This window comes from Balaenoptera ricei, chromosome 4 (assembly GCF_028023285.1).
Source record: "Balaenoptera ricei isolate mBalRic1 chromosome 4, mBalRic1.hap2, whole genome shotgun sequence".
NCBI lineage: Eukaryota > Metazoa > Chordata > Mammalia > Artiodactyla > Balaenopteridae > Balaenoptera > Balaenoptera ricei.
In genome coordinates this window covers 27,436,105-27,454,986 of record NC_082642.1, presented here as the reverse complement: position 1 = coordinate 27,454,986, position 18,882 = coordinate 27,436,105, and the positions used below count along the sequence as shown (strand labels likewise).

The 18,882-nt window shown below is 37.5% G+C and overlaps 1 protein-coding gene across 2 annotated transcripts in view; it reads right to left on the bottom strand.

Annotated features, from left to right (window-relative positions):
* Window positions 1–18,882, bottom strand: part of MRPL3 (mitochondrial ribosomal protein L3) — a 43,569-nt gene that overhangs the window by 11,183 nt on the left and 13,504 nt on the right. For both annotated transcript variants that reach the window (XM_059921930.1, XM_059921931.1), the window contains 5 exons: window positions 17,389–17,488; window positions 15,715–15,775; window positions 3,910–4,018; window positions 2,400–2,477; window positions 808–885 (listed from right to left, as the gene is read on the bottom strand). In XM_059921930.1, coding sequence (XP_059777913.1) covers window positions 808–885; window positions 2,400–2,477; window positions 3,910–4,018; window positions 15,715–15,775; window positions 17,389–17,488 — 426 coding nt within the window. The remainder of the gene's footprint in view (window positions 1–807; window positions 886–2,399; window positions 2,478–3,909; window positions 4,019–15,714; window positions 15,776–17,388; window positions 17,489–18,882) is intronic.

The following is an 18,882-nucleotide window of genomic DNA, read 5'->3' as shown; positions in this document are numbered from 1 at the left end:
ATACATAGAAAAAGACAGGTTTTTTGAAAAATCTGAGGGTTAAGTTTCAGCCTATTTTTGTTGTTATTGTTGGAAGAGTAATGAAGAATCTATTTTGGGGAACTGCTGATATCACTTCAACTACAAATTTATTTTCAGAATGGAAGATTCAAAATTCAAAAGTGACATCTCATTTTGTATTATGTTGACTTAAATCCCAGGTTGAATATTTATTTTGTATTTTATTTGATGGAAATAAATCTCTGAGAGCTTAAGAACGTTTTTTCAAGTCTATCTTGTATAACATGTTTTCTTCTCTTCATGTTTTGAACATAAAAATGTATTTTTAAGGAAAACACAGAGCAATGCTAGTAATAATAATAATAATAATAATAATAATAATAAATCTTTCCTTAAAATGTCCACCTCAAACCACCTTTCTTGTTGATTCTCATTTTATTTCCACCACACACACTTCTGGTTCCCGTGTCAAAGTACTCTTAAAAAATGAAAAAGTTATTTTTTGGAAGCATAGAGATATATTGATATTTTTGCAAGTAGTTTTGCTAATATCCTTTTTGTATTTCTAAAGCGCCTCTTACTGGACCTACCCTTTGTGAAGGTTCATGGTTTTAGAGACACAGGCTATAGGTTATTTTGTGCAATTTTCTCACTCAGGTGCTACTAAAAAGCAAAAAATTAGCAAAGAACATGTGGAGAAACAGCTACTTATTTTCAAGACACATTTATGGGTGAGAGGAGAACTTATGGCACACATCCACATCTCTGAACAAGGGAAAATAAAGACATAAAGACAGTTATACATACCTTTACTAAGCAATTTTTGTGTCCAGGTACAGAGCCATTTACATAGATTATATTGTGCTTTGTGTTTATTCTCCACACCTGAAGTGGAAATAAAATCAAACCTTAAGAGTCAAAAATATGAGAATATACTTATATCAGTACAAACAAAAGCTGAGGCTATAAGTAGCCTGTAAAGAAATAATCATGTTAGCACCTCAAAATATTGAATGAGAATAAAAATTTCAAATCCTATGGATGACTTGTACTGCAATACTACAACAGATATGTCTCATGTAAGTGGTAGAAAACTCTCATTTTAAGTATAAATGTGACTGAACGATCAAGACTACTTGGATATTTCAATATTCTTCTGGCACCATTAAGAATAACAAATGAAAATTCAATTTTATTTTATTCTTAGTTAACATGAGCTTGCTGCAACTAGAAACTGGGAAGCCGCAACCTCTCTGGGTCTAATTTTTTTTAAAAGTGTGCTGAGCAGATGGCCTTCAAACAGATCTTCATGTGGGAAAAACATTTACACAAATGAGAGAACAGTCAAGAAATGGTACTAAGAAAGTATTTGGGGGTAAAATCAAGTTTGACCCATACCTCATGGCTAAATGTTAAATACTAGGGAAACTGAAATCTCTCTCCTGTCACACATATGCATACATGAAAAGAAAATGCACAAAGTCAGATACAAATATAGTTGTCTGTGGCAAGTATAAATGTAACAGAGAGGGAAAAAAAATCTTAGATTACATAAAATTTAAAAACTTCTGCTGGTTAAAATTTATAAATAAAATATATCTAGAATAGAGAATGAAAGAATATGCACCAAAATGTTACCAGTGGTTGTCTTTGGGGGTTGTTCTTTTGAATGGCCTATTTTCTTTTTTGTACTTTCTACACTTTTCATACATATATACAGATTAGTTGTTTTAATAAAAGTATAATTATATGGCACCTATTATGTACAACTCATTTTCACTTAGATATTACATATATTCCTCAAGTTAGCAGAGAGTGAATTTAACTCTCTGCCCCTTTTAAATATATAATTATTTTACAAAAATGGATGTATACCACAATGCTTTTTTAGTACTCTATTTTCCTATTTTGATTGTCTCCTACTTTGTCTTCCTCTCTCCTCTTCCTCACCCACATCCACCCACACATTTGACATTTAATCGAAAGCAATCTGATATATAACCATCTACTCTTCTCTGTGCTTACATGGCATGGTGACATATATATGTAGGGAGTTTCTGTTTACTCTTTTATAAGAGTATTATACATAATGCTCTGAATCTCTGTTTTTTCATGCAACAACACTTTATGGAAATCTTTCAGGTCAAATAGTAGACAATTAACTTTTTCTTTTTAATGAGTGCATTTTCCATGGCTTGCATGTTAAATGAACATATATGACAACTCCAACACACACACACACACACACACACACAGAGTTCACGTATCCCCCACCCCTCAATAATTGTAAAACCTATTAGAACCACCATATGCCAACACATGTTAAATATGTATGCTGGTGCATTTGCCTATAGGCACTAATTTAACCATTCCTATGAAAAGCCACTCCAGAAACTTACTTTCAGTCCAAATGCTGTCCTATCTATGTTCCCCAATTGTCCAGGCATTTTAGTTCCAGGCCAGACTCTGGCAACATCCTAAAGGAGAGAACCAAAAGTAGCACTTTTAAGTAGTACTCTCAATTTCAAACAGTACAGATCAAACCAAAATGCAAATAAGATATGTCATTAAAATGTTTTATTTTTTCCCCCATTTTGCTAGCCCCCAGTAAAGAACTAAACATGGATTTAGTCACATTTACCCCTAGAGAATTCCCTTTCTAAATTAGATTAGAACAAAAAAATATAGACTAAGAACATATTTAGGAGAAAAGTTCAGTAACAAGAGAGCAGCAACTGAGCCCATAATGGCTGAGAAGGACATAAAAACATGTCACACCACCATTCAAAGAAAAAATGGACTGCCTGGCCTGTTTTCACAAATCTTCCGTATTAACTGACTTGGACCCCATCCAGTCCGCAGCTGCTGGAATGGTCCTACTCTCCCACCCTGGCTTTTGATGTTACTATCCTTCTGCAGAGTGACTAAAGGAGAGAGTTAGTTACCTCCAATAGTGAGAAACTTGGCTTCCATTATCAATATATTCACTTATCTGGTCAGTCCTATAATTCACAGAAAATTATCTCAGAATGGCTAACTAATACTACTAAAAAAACATAATTAGAACTCAACACTTGCACACAGTACATTTTAAATTTAGACTCCGGGTATACAGCCAACAACTATGTGTTCACAAGTTACTTGAGTTATTAGTCCACTCTAGTCCCCCACTTTAGTGAGGTTCTGTTACTCATTTGAAATAGTTATGTTCATTTCCTAATTATATTCCATTATGGATCCCCCCCATTTTTATTTTACTTTGAATTTGTAAAACATTAACATGGTTCCAAAGTAAAAAGTGTAACAAAAAAGTATATCTAGTTAAGTGCCACTCCTGCCACTCCTAAGCCCTTCCATACTCTTCCCACCCAAGAGTAAGACTCCCCCAGGCTCTTTACGGTACACCTCTGGGAGAGATATTCAGTAGGACTAAATTAGCACTACAAAACTCCTTCTCTCCTTCCTATGCTCTTATTGTCTACTTCTCCATTTTTTCTCTATTACTTTCCCCTTCATCATTATACTGTCCTTGACAACTTTTCCCAACGGTCTCCTCTAAGGCAAAAACAAATCTGTGAAGGAACCAGTGAGGGCAGATGGCAGGGCATTCTGATCCCTGATCACTTGGCAGCTCACATCAGAGTGTAGGATGGGAGACAGAGATGGGAAAGAAAGTAGGCAGACAAGTACTGAGAACACTGGCCGTAAGTATGTAGGATATAACCAAATGATTCAAGTCTGGCTCTGGAAAGTAAGTAAGGCCAGGACTCATAAATGTGTGACTTTTATTAGGACCCACCTGGAGTAAGAGTCAAATAATGTGACTTGATCCCAAGGACAGACTAAAGCACCATATACACAAAAGCTGAATCTTTAGTACTAAAAAGAGGATCACTAAGTTATACTTACACCAGTTGAAATAGCTCCAGGCCTTCTGTGGGTTTTTGTTTGACCATGAGTAGCTGGCTGGCCTTTAAATCCCCATCTCTTCATGACACCTTGGAAACCTTTACCAATACTGAACAAGATAGGCATTAGAATTTACATAATGAACAGAGGATAAAATACCCCCAACTGTATACTTTGATAGTACCTTAGAGTTTTTAGCAAAGTTCCTTATCCAAATAACTAGAAAAGGCCATACAAGCAAAACTACAAATGAACATGCCTTTATCTCTGTCCTGGTTTGCACCCCTTCCTGGAGTCTCATTCTACATAAAATGATTAGTTCAAGATTGTGAGACAATAGCAAGCTAAGCAGTTCTATCTTCCTAATCCTATGAAACAACACAGTAAAAGTGGGACATTTTATAAGTTCAAAGTACTTGTAAGCAATGCAGCAGGCCACCATTAAGACCCCCACCTCCTGTAAAGCAACTATACTCCAATAAAAATTAAAAACAAAACAAACAAACAAAAAAAAACCCCTGAAAAAACTCACCTTCTGGTACACATGCCCCTGTGTGATCAATCACCTCCCCTTGAGTCTGTGTGGACCTAGCAACTCACCTCTTAAGGAATAAACTACGGCAGAAGAGATGAGACGTCACCTCTGACTCTTGGTTACAAAGACACTGGCTTCCATCTCTGCACTCTCGGTTCTGAAGGAAGCCAGCTGCTATCCTATGGAGAGTTATGCAGCAAGGACCTCTCTAGCCAACAACTGTGGACCTGACGCTCGCCAGTGGCCATGTTAATGAGCTTGTAGACACTTCTTCCCAAGTTGAACCCTGAGATGACCACAGCCTTGACTGTTGCCTCGGCTGCAGCTTCGTGAGAGACCCTGAGCCAGAGGCACCCAGCTAAGCTGTACTGGGAGTTATGACCACAGAAACTGTGAGGTAATAAATGTTTGTTGTTTTAGGCTGTTGTATTTTAGAGTAATGTGCTAGGCAGCAATATACAATAGAACACGAAATAAAACAGTAATAATGCTCTAAATGCTGAACAAGTTTAGAAGATGGATCTTGGTTTCAAGGTTTGAATCAGAAGCCAATGGAGAAATAAAATCAGAGAAAAAATCTAATATTTCAATTTTTAAACAAAACCATTCTATTTTCAAATTCTGCTAACTAGAGAAACATTATGCAATGTAGGAGACACAACACTAAGGTTCAAGCAGTATTAGAGTTTATCTCTGTCAAATATATCAGGACAAATGATACAAGGAAAGGGCTAGAATGAATTGTAAGACTCTACCAGGCTTCTTTTTATAGACTCTTAATATGAACACTTTTTCCACCTTTCATTAGATAATATATCAACATATTTTTCATGTTGTGTTCCCTTAATTTAATAAAGCTAGCTATTATTAAATAAATAGTGCCCAGTTCAGGACATTTACAAAAAGGACCAATCACAAAAGATTTTGAAAACTATGTTATTTCCACAAGGACTTTGCTATGCATTTAACAAAGAATTATCAGAGAGTAATGGATTGAAGTAAGCCCACATGACTAAGATGGTTTGTTTTAGATAAATCAAGAAACCAGCATAAAAATAATATGAATATGTATAGAACAGTCTAATAATATCATATCACATGTCAAAAGTTATTTGTATATGAATAATTTAAATGTAGCATTTTTCACATTAATCAATTGAACACATCACTTATGGAGTACACTGACCAGCACACCTTGTTTTATTATGCTCCGCAGATACTGTGGTTTTTACAATTTGAAAGGTTTGTGGCAACCCTGTGTGATCAGATAATGATTAGCACTTTTTGGCCATGAAGTTTTTTTTTTTTTTAACTTTTATTGGAGTATAGTTGCTTTACAATGTTGTGTTAGTTTCTGCTGTACAGCAAAGTAAATCAGATATACATATACATATATCCACTCTTTTTAAAATTTCCTTCCCATTTAGGTCACCACAGAGCATTGAGTAGAGTTCCCTGTGCTATACAGTAGGTTCTTATTAGTTATCTACTTTATATATAGTAGTGTATATGTCAGTCCTAATCTCCCAATTCATCCCACCCTACCCTTCTCCCCCCTTGGTAACCGCAAGTTTGTTTTCTACATCTGTGACTCTATTTCTATTTTGCAAACAAGTTCATCTGTACCATTTTTCTAGATTCCACACATAAGTGATATTATACGATACATGTCTTTCTCTTTCTGACTTACTTCACTCTGTATGACAATCTCTAGGTCCATCCATGTCGCTGAAAATGGCATTATATTTCGTTCATTTTTAAGCCATGAAGTATTTTTAAACTAAGGCACATACATTGTTTTTTTAGACATAATGCTATTGTACAGGCTACAGTACAGTGTAAACATAACTTCTATATGCACTAGGAAACCAAAAGCTTGACTCGCTTTACTGCCGTTGTCTGGAACCAAACTGCAGTATCTCCAAGGCGTGCCTGTACGTAATTCTTTTTTTGCCTCCAAAACTCAAAATAATGTTTATGCTTGATCAAAGAGCTAAAACAGAAATTTAACATATATTCATTGAAAAGTCACTATAAACTTTGCAAGGTTAACATCTAAGAAGGGAAACTATGATAATCAAATATTTTACTGAAATTTGGCTTCAGAAACTTAACAAATATTTCTACTTAACGCTGAATTTTAGAATATATTGATATTTGAAAAATAAATGCTTTGCAATTTAAAAATAAAAAAGAACTAAAGAGTCATTTGAACTTATGATATTGTTTGGCACATAACATTTTTAAAAATTTTTTATATATTTATTTCATTTATTTTAATTTTGGCTGCACTGGGTCTTCGTTGCTGCACGCGGGCTTTGTCTACTTGTGGCGAGTGGGGGCTACTCTTTGTAGTGGTGCATAGGCTTCTCATTGTGGTGGCTTCTCTTGTTGCAGAGCATGGGCTCTAGGTGCACAGGCTTCAGTTGTTCTACAGCACAGGCTCAGTAGTTGTGGTGCATGGGCTTAGTTGCTCCGCAGCATGTGGGACCTTCCCAGATTAGGGCTCGAACCCATGTCCCCTTCATTGGCAGGTGTATTCTTAACCACTGCACCACCAGGGAAGCCCTGGCAAATAACACTTTAAAGAAAACAAGGGAACGGACTGGCAATGCCAAATCTAAAATGAGCATGTTTTCAAAATATGGCATTCTAACACTGGTCATTCTTTGTAGAAAGTTTGTTGGTAACTTCTGAGTTCTCAAACTGATTCATCTCCTGCTTAAAGAGAGAGCATGCATGTGTGCACCAGTAAAAGACACTCCAGGTAAATTACAGGAGATAATTTAGCTCATTTTACCAGCAAACGATTACAAAATCAAAGTGGTATCCTGAAAGTGCTAATTACTGTCAGCCAATTACAGACTGTTTTTCAATCTAGTTCTAGAACACATCATGTTGTTATACTGTGTACAACAGGAGCCTCTTCAATAAATAACCTTTAAACAAAAGGGTAAGACACACATGATGTGACAAATCACTGGCTGAATTGAGACTACGGAGAACAGAGGGCACCTGTTGCTCCACGGAGGGGGCACAGGTGTCTATTCTGTTGTTTCTCTCAGTTGTCGCCCAACTGGAGAAGAAAAACGAAACAAGAGCAAGATATGAACGAATCTACACTTAGCAAACCCGTGCAGAATTCAAACATAAGGTTTTCACAGGTCACATAAAATAATACCTTCACTTTACTAAATAGGATATAAAACACATAACATACTTTATCTCTCCCACCCCTTTTCTGTTGCAGTTTTTAATGACAGCAGAAAAAACCAAATAAAGGAAAATTCAAATCAGCTAAGAACACAATGTTAGAAGTTCCAAATTTAGTGAAACATATCTGAAAATTAGGAAAACATAAAAAATTTATTTTATTTAGAGCATTCGTACTTGCTAAAACCAAAACTTCATCAAAAAATCTCAGAGATGCGATTTAAATTTAGACTTTATTGCCCATGTTTCTGGGTGTATTTCCTTACTATACTTTAAGTTCATGAAGTGCAGGGATTGTGCAGCATCTAACCCTAGTGCCCTACCTAGAGAACTCAGAGTAATTTTGTTACTGGCTATAACTGTGTCTTAGGAAGAGAGATGATTATTTCCTTTATTTTGTCCTGTAGTTTCCAAATGCTGTATAATGGGCTTGTCTTTTACAAAAGTTTATGAAGATTATATTAAGAAAAGGTGAGGAGGGGCTTAAAGGTTTGACTGTAAGAATCTTGCAGAAGAGAATGCATAATTTAGTGTTTCCAACTGCATTCTATAAATCTCTAGAGAATACTACTATGAATTTCATTTCCCTGTCACATTGACAAATGCCTAAATGTCTACCAGCAGACACACAGGTTTTAATACAAACCCATCATGTATTTCCCCACTTTATGGGAAACTGCCTTTGACTGCATGGTTCTGGATACACTTGTATATGGGGTAAAACAAAATGTCCATGAGGTGAGGAGTGCTCTCTAGTCCATCCATTCTGAGTCCTCAGGGAAATTCCTCCAAAATTCCCATCACTGAGTTTTGCCCTTGCCACTGAAGATCCCTGTAAATGCTGGGAGTCAATTTCTACTCAACTCAGTGTTGTTGTCTAAACCTATTCCATCAGTGATATAAAACAGCTCCTGAGCACAAAGGTAAGTCATGGTGGAATCTTCCAGTTGCTCTGTGTCCCATCACATACAGTCAAAAGCTGGCATGGAAGATCTGTATGGCTGTTACTCTCCAGGATGAATTTGTGACAGCATGACCTGAACTGCAGGTATTCTGTTTATGTCTAAAAACTATAAAGCTCCCATCAATATCTGGGAATATTTTTATCAACAACTGACTGCTAAGAGTGCACCGCTTACAGCTTTCTGACATCAAATCTAGCTCATTCCATAGTACAAAGAGCCAAATGTGCAGTGATTCCTGTGAGTCCTCTTACAGAAGGGAGCATTTTCCAGCTGTTCTAAGTAAACCCAGAACACCACGTTTGCTGTCCTGAGTTCAGTCTGCTCTTCTCAAAGAAGAAAACTCAAAAACTCAAATAATTCTGCAATATCATGAAAAGACACAACAGTTTTCTGAGTATTACTTCTTCATTAATATAGAAAACAGTGAGTTATGCCACTTGGAAAACTGAGGGATTATTTTTTGGAAACAGATTTTTAGAATTGAAAGGAAACTTAGAATATGTGGAATCTAAAAAAGAAATGATACAAGTGAACATTTACAAAACAGAAACAGACTCACAGACATAGAACACAAATTTATGGTTACCAGAGGGGAAAAGGGTGGGGAGGGATAAATTGGGGGTTTGGGATTAGCAGATACAAACTACTAAATATAAAATAAATAACCAACAAGGACCTACTGTATAGCTCAGGGAACTATATTCAATATCCTGTAATAAACCATAATGGAAAAGAACATGATAAAGGATATGTAATGTGTAACTCAATCACTTTGCTGTACACCTGAAACTAACACGATATTGTCAATCAACTATACTTAAAAAAACAAAAACCCACATTTAAAAAAAAAAAAAGAAAGGAACCTTAGAAACCATTTACTCCCAAACCCTTATGTTAAAGATAATGAAATCTACATCCAGAGAGGTTAAGCCACTTGCCCAAGGTCAAATGCCTGGTAAATGAAAGTATCTGGTCATGCTTTTAACTCAGGTCATACTGCCTCTTGAAAAATAGAGTAAAGCAAAAATAAAGTAGCATATCAGAGAAGCATGGAGTTATTTCAAGGGCATCCTCATTACACTGTAAATTCTAGATGTAGCAGGTATTATGTACTCTTAAAATTACCTAGAGTGCTTTGTAAAGCTACTACTTTGCTATACAAAACAGTCTAAAGTAAGAGGCAATAATTTGATGTATTAGAAAATACCACAGTCTAATTCCTAATGACTTAATGTTGTTAATTCAGTTAAAAAGATATTTCCTATTGAGGAAAACAGATTTTTCCTTTAAAATTTTGAAACAAATGAAAAAACAGTAATATCAGCAATAGCGATAGCAGCCAATACTCCTGAGCATTCACTATGTCCCAGATCTTGAGCTAAGAGCCTTCTGTGCATTATCTCATTCAGTCTTTACAACATGGCTATGAGGTAGGTGCTGTAATTAGTCTCATGTTAAAGATGAGGCGACTGAGAGGTTAAGGAAGCTGTTCAGGTCACAGAGCTGCTGAGAAACAGATCCATGCTTTCAGCCACTCCCTAGACCACCTCTGATGAGACACTCACTTTGACTGAAGAAGGATTATTTTTTACAGAGACTATTTCCCTCTATAGTTTACTCATTTTGAAAACTGTTTCACTAGTATGCTTAAAAATTTACTGCTTTGAATAACTAGTAAATAAAGTAACTTATTAAAAATGAAATAAAATTGCAAATGTGCAGGGCTGGAGAGCAATTGTTCCCTGAAGGCAGCATCCACCTTGCTTTCCCTCCGAGTTCCCAGCAAACACCCACCAGTCAGAATAACAAGCTAGTGGGGAAGGCTTCTGACCATGTGCAGGCACCCTTCTCTGAACAGTGTGCAGGACTGCTCACACAGCCCGAAGAGTCTTTGCTTTGTTAAGAACCTACCTGGCTTTTTAATCACCTTAAGGCTACGATGGACAATATTTCTGTACACATTTTGATATTTTAATGAAAGAACCCAAATTAACTCTCCCCAACTGCTTTCATTTTTACTACCAGGGATAACATTATCAAAGTAAGGGCCTATTTTTCTATTTTGAGGCCAAAGGGTAATGAGAATTTAAAGGACACTGTTAACTTCAAAAATAGTAAGATTATGCCAGAAATTGCTATTAAAGTAATATGACTGTGCCTGAAAATATATGGGTTGTTTTCATTAGCCCAGACTCGTAGACAGAGTTTTAGATTATCTTTCACTCAGAAAGAAGTAGCTGAATGAGCTGTTTTCTGATTTCAATCTGGGATTCAAGAAATTACTTCAGGCTTGCCACTGTCATGAATTCAAAGTTCAGTAAGACACCTGGCAGGAAAGTGCCCCCATGCCCACCGTTATAGATGCATCACCACCTGTGTCCTTCAAGTCCTCTGAGACAGAGACCTAACATTTTCTCCTAAACACTGCAGAATGCATTTTTACAGTTTTATTTTTATCTTACTTTAATTCTTTTCTGATTTCTTTCCTTAAAAAAAGAAAAACTCTACAAGTTAAAATAAGCACTGCTAGGATTCAACAGAAAACAATGGACTAAACATCCTATGTTGAGGGTGGAATCAACAGTCACACTTTATCTCACCCACTCTTTATATATTATCTAGAGAGGTTTCCTCCTCAAAACTGAGAAAGAAAGGGAAAACGTTAGGCCCCCAAACCCATCATCTATTAGAAGTTATGGTGGAATATAATTACAGAACAAGAATATAATCTTTAAAAGGGTCCTAGTACAGGAAGTGGGTAGTGGTGGTGGTGTGGGGAACACATCAATATATGTGCTAGACTTTAAATTTTATTTAGAATAAATTACATAAAACTGACATATTTCAAAGACTGGGTCTTATTACCTATTTATAGCCTAATGAAAATTGTGAAAAATTATTCTGCTAGAATGGTTTTATATATTAGATGTAAAGATCTTTCCCATATAATCTAAATTTGTATACTAAGACCTTTTAGATGAAAAACTATTTCTGGTTTAAAAGTAAAAATTAAAAAGAACTCTATTAAATATATATTCACCTCACACTCCAACACAACAATGGTAAATTTACTTATTTATATAGAAAATTATATCCAAATTCAGCACAGGTAAATACAATGTAACTTTCAGTGTAAGCAGATTTCCCAATGCAATCATTAAAAGAGGAACATTTTAAAAATTTAAGGAAGCCTTCAAGAGGCTGCTACTGTTGGTTACTGGTCACTAAAAAGAAAATGTCTGCAGACAATTTCATTCTTGAAGTAGAAAGATTCTATTAACACTGTATTTTCTTAAATTAGTACTTTTCCATTTTAATTTTTCTTATTTAGTTAGTTATTTCTAAAGTATATTTAATCCAGCAATTAAAATTGAAGGTATAAGGTAAAAAACTTGAAATATAAGTATAGATTTAACCATTAAATATCACTATTACAACGTGAGAAAAATGAACAATTTCAATTAAGAAAAAAGTCTCAAATTAATCTCTAATGGAAAGGAGATGATGAAGCCAGTTACTAAGGAGACCAGTTTTCAGTTTCATGCTAACTAAAATGTGGGTAATACAAAGGCCTGATTTTACTGACAATGTTATTTGAAACTGGATTAATTAGACTTGCCTGCTTTAAAACAGATGTTCATATGTTATAATTTGAGTAGAGTTGAGAAAAGGCAGGCACTGGGACTCTGTGCTGGGTAAAGGAGCAGCAGGAAAAGAAGGTCCGCCGGTGAGCTCCTGACTGTTCTCCAGTCCAGTGATTCTCAGAGTGTGGTCCCTGGGCTAGCAGCATCCACACAACCTGGGAACTTGTTAGAAATGCAAATTCTCAGGTACTACCCCAGATCTAATGAATCTGAAGATTGGTGGGGGAGTGGAGGTAGGGGAGATTGTGAAGCCCACTCAAGTGTGGGAAATGATGCTCCAGGCTGTGAACCCATGTCCCTCATCTGACCTAACCATGTCACTGCACCATTTTTTCTCTAGTGTTTGCACCTGTAACAGGATTAATAATGAAGACAATGGAGCCCAGAAGTTTCAAAATTTTAAAACAGGGGTTGAAAATGGAGGACAAGGTAGAAAATCTCTGGCTGTAAGTGAGCCATAGCAAGAAACTGCAAGGACTCAGAGCCTATGTCCAAAAGATAATGGTTCCATTTACAGTCAACAAGGAAAAAAAACATTCTCACTGGCTGCGAGGGCTAAAACTCCAAGCGGGGTGAACTGTCCAAAAAATGAGAAGCATCAGGGAAAGGATGTAGAAGAATTTAAAAAGGAAAAAGAAAAGCAAGCAAATTCATGTGTGCGTGCACGTACACATGCACAGGAAAGTCAACGGCAAAGAGACAGCTTCCACCAGGACTGGGTGTAGCTGAGACCTCAGCCTGCACCCAGGAGGAATCCAAAACATCTCCACATGAGGACAGAGCTCTGTAAGTTCGCAAGCACTTACAAGCATCCTGAGGCCATAATAACATGCCAGCTCCAAGAGCTGTAGCCATTGGCAACATTTAGTGAAAGGTCAAAGTCTGTTTCATTTTGATCTCAGGAAATACCCCGAAAAGGTACGCACACCAGAGTACAGTGCACATGCTACACAAAGTCAAACAGAAGACGGTTCTGCAGCCCACACAACAATGAGGGTTTTCTCAAATGCAGGTGCCCCTTTTGCAGAGTTGAATGTCAACTACTCTAAATCCCAGGGTTAGTTACTCTCCCAGCTCTCATCAGCCATCTAGTCCTGAGGCTGGCACATGGCTGTACACACTCTTGTCTTCTAGGTACACGATCTTAAAACACAAAACAAAACCAACATACTCTCCTTCTACTTTACACTCACAAGGAGAAGCCTGAAGTTTTAAAAATAGCTTTTAGGAAGCCAAGGAAACCCAACAGTAGTATATGAAATGAAAGCATCTAGTGAACATAGGCACTGAAAGGCTAGGCTCCAACCCAAGCTAGTCACAAACACTGCCACAGAGCATCTGCTAACAAAGGAATCTGACTTTGCAGGGTTTCCTGAATATCTCATTTACCCTGTAAAATATGTAATGGAATGCACACATTATTAACCGTGTGTAAATTAACAAATTACCGTGAGGCATTTTATTATACGTAATAATTCAGGAATTTAAAAAGTAAAACCATCTGATTCGCAACACACACATCTCCCCACTTACTCAAACCAAAGCTTTACAGCTCCGATATTTTGACTTCTTCACAAGGGCAGGCAGGACAAACGTTACCAAAAGACCAGTAATTTCAGATGCCCCAGCAAGTAGGAATGAGTTCGCAACAAGCAGGAAGCAGGAAGCAGGGAGAAAAAGAGGAAGGTTCACAGTCTCTTTAAATAGGCCCCACTCTCCTCTACTCCACCACCAACCTAGCCCACTCCACTTCTAAATAGCTAATCAAAAGTTAAGGCCCCTAGGACCTGTGTGCAATGGCCCGTATTTAAAAGTAGGCAGTAATAATGTGGAAGTGAAGAAATATCTGACCGCGTTTAGGAAACTGATGATGGATTTATCTGGTTTCCTTGGATGTAAGAAGCTGCTCTGTCTCAGTCACTGTGATTCTAAGGTTAACCCAGAGAACCAGTGGGCCACTGTTCATTTTCAAAGGGTTCTCAGTCAGAATATTCCAAAAAGAAAACTGAGGCACATAAATCAGTGAAACTACCATCTATGTTGATAGAACAAGAAACAAGAATGGACAAGAGCTGGGAAATTGCCTGGCGGTCCAGTGGTTAGGAATGGGCACTCTCACTGCCGTGGGCAAGGGTTTGATCCCTGGTTGGGGAACTAAGATCCTGCAAGCCACATAGACAAGAGCTGATATCTGGAGTTAAGCTTAGCCTAGATCATGTGGATTCTAACAACTGATACTGAACAATTTATTTCTATTTTTTTTAATTTTAATTTTTTTATTTTTGGCTGAGTTGGGTCTTCATTGCTACATGCCGACTTTTTCTAGTTGCAGCGAGCGGGGGCTGCTCTTCATCGCGGTGCGTGGGCTTCTCACTGCAGTGCCTTCTCTTGTGGCGGAGCATGGGCTCTAGGTGCGTGGGCTTCAGTAGTTGTAGCACGCAGGCTTAGTAGTTGTGGCTCGTGGGCTCTAAAGCACAGGCTCAGTAGTTGCGGCGCACGGGCTTAGCTGCTCCATAGCATGTGGGATCTTCCTGGACCAGGGCTCTAACCTGTATCCCCTGAATTGGCAGGTGGATTCTTAACCACTGAGCCACCAAGGAAGTCCCTGAACAATTTCTATATAAACATATTTAAAGGCTTGGTGACTTCATTCCATAGTGAGATAACCTCAGCTGATTTTTGAAAAACTACTTCTATAAGATCTAAATGTTTCCTGGAGATTACCTAGCCAGTACTGGGCTTATCTTAACAGATGGTAAGATATTAAAAAAAAACTACAGTACCCCAAACACCACCACCCAACATAAGTATGACTCAAAGTCAGCATTTCTGTTAGAGTGAAAATTAAGTGTTAATTTCTACCAAATTTGAACCCTTGTTTACACATAACAAAATATTTTGCTTTTGTGGAAGAGGTCTCTCTCTTCTAGTGCCAAGAGATGATGCCACGCTGTTGAAGACGCCTAAGGTGTAATCCTATTTCTTCTTTCAGCTCATGATAGGATTTTAACACAGTTCCAAAAATGCTTTACAATTAGTTACCTTAGGGGAACCTTAAGCACAACTATCGCAAATAGTGCAAGATGTCTGTAATTTAACTGTTTCCTGTATCTTTCACCAACAAACCGTATGCTGCCTTTGGTCTTCAAACAGATGTGGGCCCAGCCCACAAGGAACTCAGTAATGGACCTTTCTCTTAATCCCATCTCAAGAAGCACACATCTCAGTTTAAAAGCTGTAACACAAAGTGAACTCTTCACATACAACTAATTCGGTGCAATTTAAAAACCAGTACCATAAGTAACATTAAGGATTAGAGTTATGAATGAGAATAATGGTTACTTATCCTTTATTCACTGACTTTGAAAGGCTGCACTTCTTTCACTCACTCTGCTGTTTTTTAATATACAAGGAAAACAAAAGGAAAAAACCTGTTACGTGGACCTACGTTTTGGCCGTGACATCCACATACTGTCCTGGGCGAAAGTGAGCAGCATAAAGAGGAGTGCCTTTATGAAAAGAAAACAAAAAATCAGTATGAAATCAGCCCAAAAATAACTTCATTAAACATAAACTACATACAGGAAGCCTTCTAGCTATCAGATTTCAAAATGTCAGGAGAGTCTCTTCCGCAATTTTAATTATTAGCAATGTCAACAATAAAATAATAAAACTGCTCAACAAATGTATTTTAATGGACTGCATGTAGGCTGAAGTATGGGGCACATGGTGCTGGAGTGGCCAACAGCCCACGGCCACTGGCGCGCTTGTGCCTTCACAGAGGCCAACGTGATACTGGCTGAAACAGGCAACTCCTGTGACAACACTGTTCCTGCTGATAAATACATGAGATTCTTGGTTGTTTCTGTGAATAACAATATGTTAAGATGTATTTCCTATTTCAAATAAGGAAAATAAAAATAAGAGAATGACTCAAAAAACACTGGGGCTGGATCAAGTCTTTTTTTTTTTTTCCTATTGGAGATAAGTTATCCAAAAATAGGAATCAACTTTAACATCATCCAGTAAAAGACTTTTTTTTTAAAGCTGGAACCAATATAGTAGAGAATGTAATCAAAAGCTATTTTTGTTTGTTTAAAACAGGGAGTAAAGTGCTGTAGGTTTAGTGTCCTTTAAGGTAGGACCCAACGTGGATTTATATGGGCAGAGAAAAACCTTCATTTAAGAAAAAATAGGGGAGATTAAAAAGTGACCGAATTTCTATGAGGTTGAATGACCTGAACGGCTGATATTTGACCATTTATCACCCCCACACACAAAATTATCATATGGTTTGTGCTACAGCAAAAGTTAATGTGGACTTAATTTTTATACTTGTTAGTTTAATTCCATGTACTTTACCTCAAGATGAAAAACTTGCACTTCAAAAAATACCTTCAATTCTAACTTATATCAAGGCTGACTCTACCGCCCCTATTAAAAAGGCCTATTGCAATTGTATTCTATTTCAAGAAATTCAGTTCAGGTATTAAAATATCAAATCTTAAAACATCCTTCTACAGTCTACCTGTTAGAGAACTCAAGTTCAAGAGATCAGGGAGCTTTTCTGAAGTTCAAAGACATCAAAATGTCATTAACTATATGAACCAATATAATCATACTGCCAAATCTTACTTTTTGACATCCCATGGAGTAGGTAAAATACTTTGAAATTTTTAAGTAAGAATCTTTACATTTAAGATCTTTACAAGGTGCTATGGTCAGTCACTTTCCTGTTTCAGGCTACATTTTCTCAAATTATCCTATCTCAGTGAGAGTCTACTCTTCACTTAATAAAATGCCAGCCTACAAACAGTGAACTTCACATTTTAAAAGTTCGTTTATTTATTTGGAGTGGCTTTTCCAAATGTGAAACCTTCTGTACATTAAAAACAAAAGTGTTCCTCCCTCTTTCATGGAAAACAGAATTCTCTACAGTTCTTTCCACTTAAGAAAGAAAAAGACTTGTTTGTCCCTAGTGTTAAGTCAGATACAGTTCTATATTTAAAAATAAATGTTTGGGACTTTGTATTGTGAATTCAGCTTTATTGAAAGGGCTGACGTTAAACAAATCACATATTTGGGTATTTTTACCTCCCTCTTCTCCCCCACCTCAGATTACCTGGCTTAATTACAGCATTATCTGTTACATGAAAGATTTTAACTTTCTGTTTTGGTGGCAATCCAAGTTCTCGGTAAAATTCCAATATAGATGTAGATTTCTAGAGGAAAAGCAGCACATATAAGTAACACATTAATTACAAAAAGCGGAATTTAATGCCTAGAGATCTAAACTAAGTTACTAACACTCCAGGAAAACAAATTAAAGAGCACTCTGCCTCCCCAATGAACAAAAGAGTACTCTATTGACTTTAGTTAAGGGAGGTGAGATTTTCATCCATCACACTCAGAATTGGCATAGTGTAGCTCATATAAAGAATTGGCATAGTGTAGCTCATATAAAGAATTGGCACCGTGTAGCTCATATAAAGAACCGGCATAGTGTAGCTCAAAGTATACGGGGAAAGACCCTTGTTCCACAGGAAAAGAAATACAGTCATGCTCATATTTGGATTTTGACTGGAGACCGTCTGTATCAAGAACCCCAATCCTGGGAAATCTGACTCTAATTTCCCTGCTGTGTCCAAGCAGCTGGGAGAAAACATGACAAGTCACATTCAAATGTACAACCAGACTTCACAGTGAGTCCCAGTGTGGCCTGGTCAACCCACATTCCCCTGTTAAATCCCTCTCACTCCCCAAGGCAGCTCCGCCACATCCTCTTAAAACCTCCAGCACTCTCCCCTCCTTCTCCCTGCTTTGAGCTGATAATGCTGCTTCTTATTTCACTGAAAAAAACAGAAGAATCGAGAGCCCTTCCCCAAGCTTTTACCACCAAATCAAATCATCACCCTCCCACCCCACTCCAGGTGCACAAGAGGCACATGGGCAGCTTTCAGAGAACACCAAGGCCAGGGCCTCAGCTTGGAGGCTGTAACTTCACCGGTCTAAGGGGGCATCCAGGTGTCAGTGTTTTTTCAGCACTCCATATGGTTCTGATGTGAATCTGGGGCTGGGAACCACAATAACAGATGAACTGTCCATGTTCTTATTAAAGTCAAATCCTTCACTGTGTACTGACTCTTACCTCCTCTCACCTACTCAATGGCTTTACTCCTGAAACTGTCCCCACCATCTCCTGAATCAACAATTTCCCCCTTTCCACTGGAACTTTCCTAGCAGCATAAAAGAATCACAATAACTCACATTAAAACACAAACTTTTCCTTGGCCACATTATCTCCTCCAGCTAATCTTTCTGTGCCTGCCCACGACAAGGCTTTCATCAGGAGCTTCCAGCCCCTCGTACTCAACGGAACATGCTGGCCAAAATCACCAAATGCCCTGGTCACCACGAGCACTGCTTGGCACGGGCAGCTGCTCTCTCCTTGGAAGGCCTCCACTCCACTTCCAGCTACTACTCCCTGGTTCTTTCACAGGCTAATGACCCACTTTTCTAACATCTACTCCAAATTCTACTCTGAACTACAAATTCTTCTGCCCAATTGCCAAGTCAACATTTCACTTTGATGTCACACAACAACTCAAGTTTAACA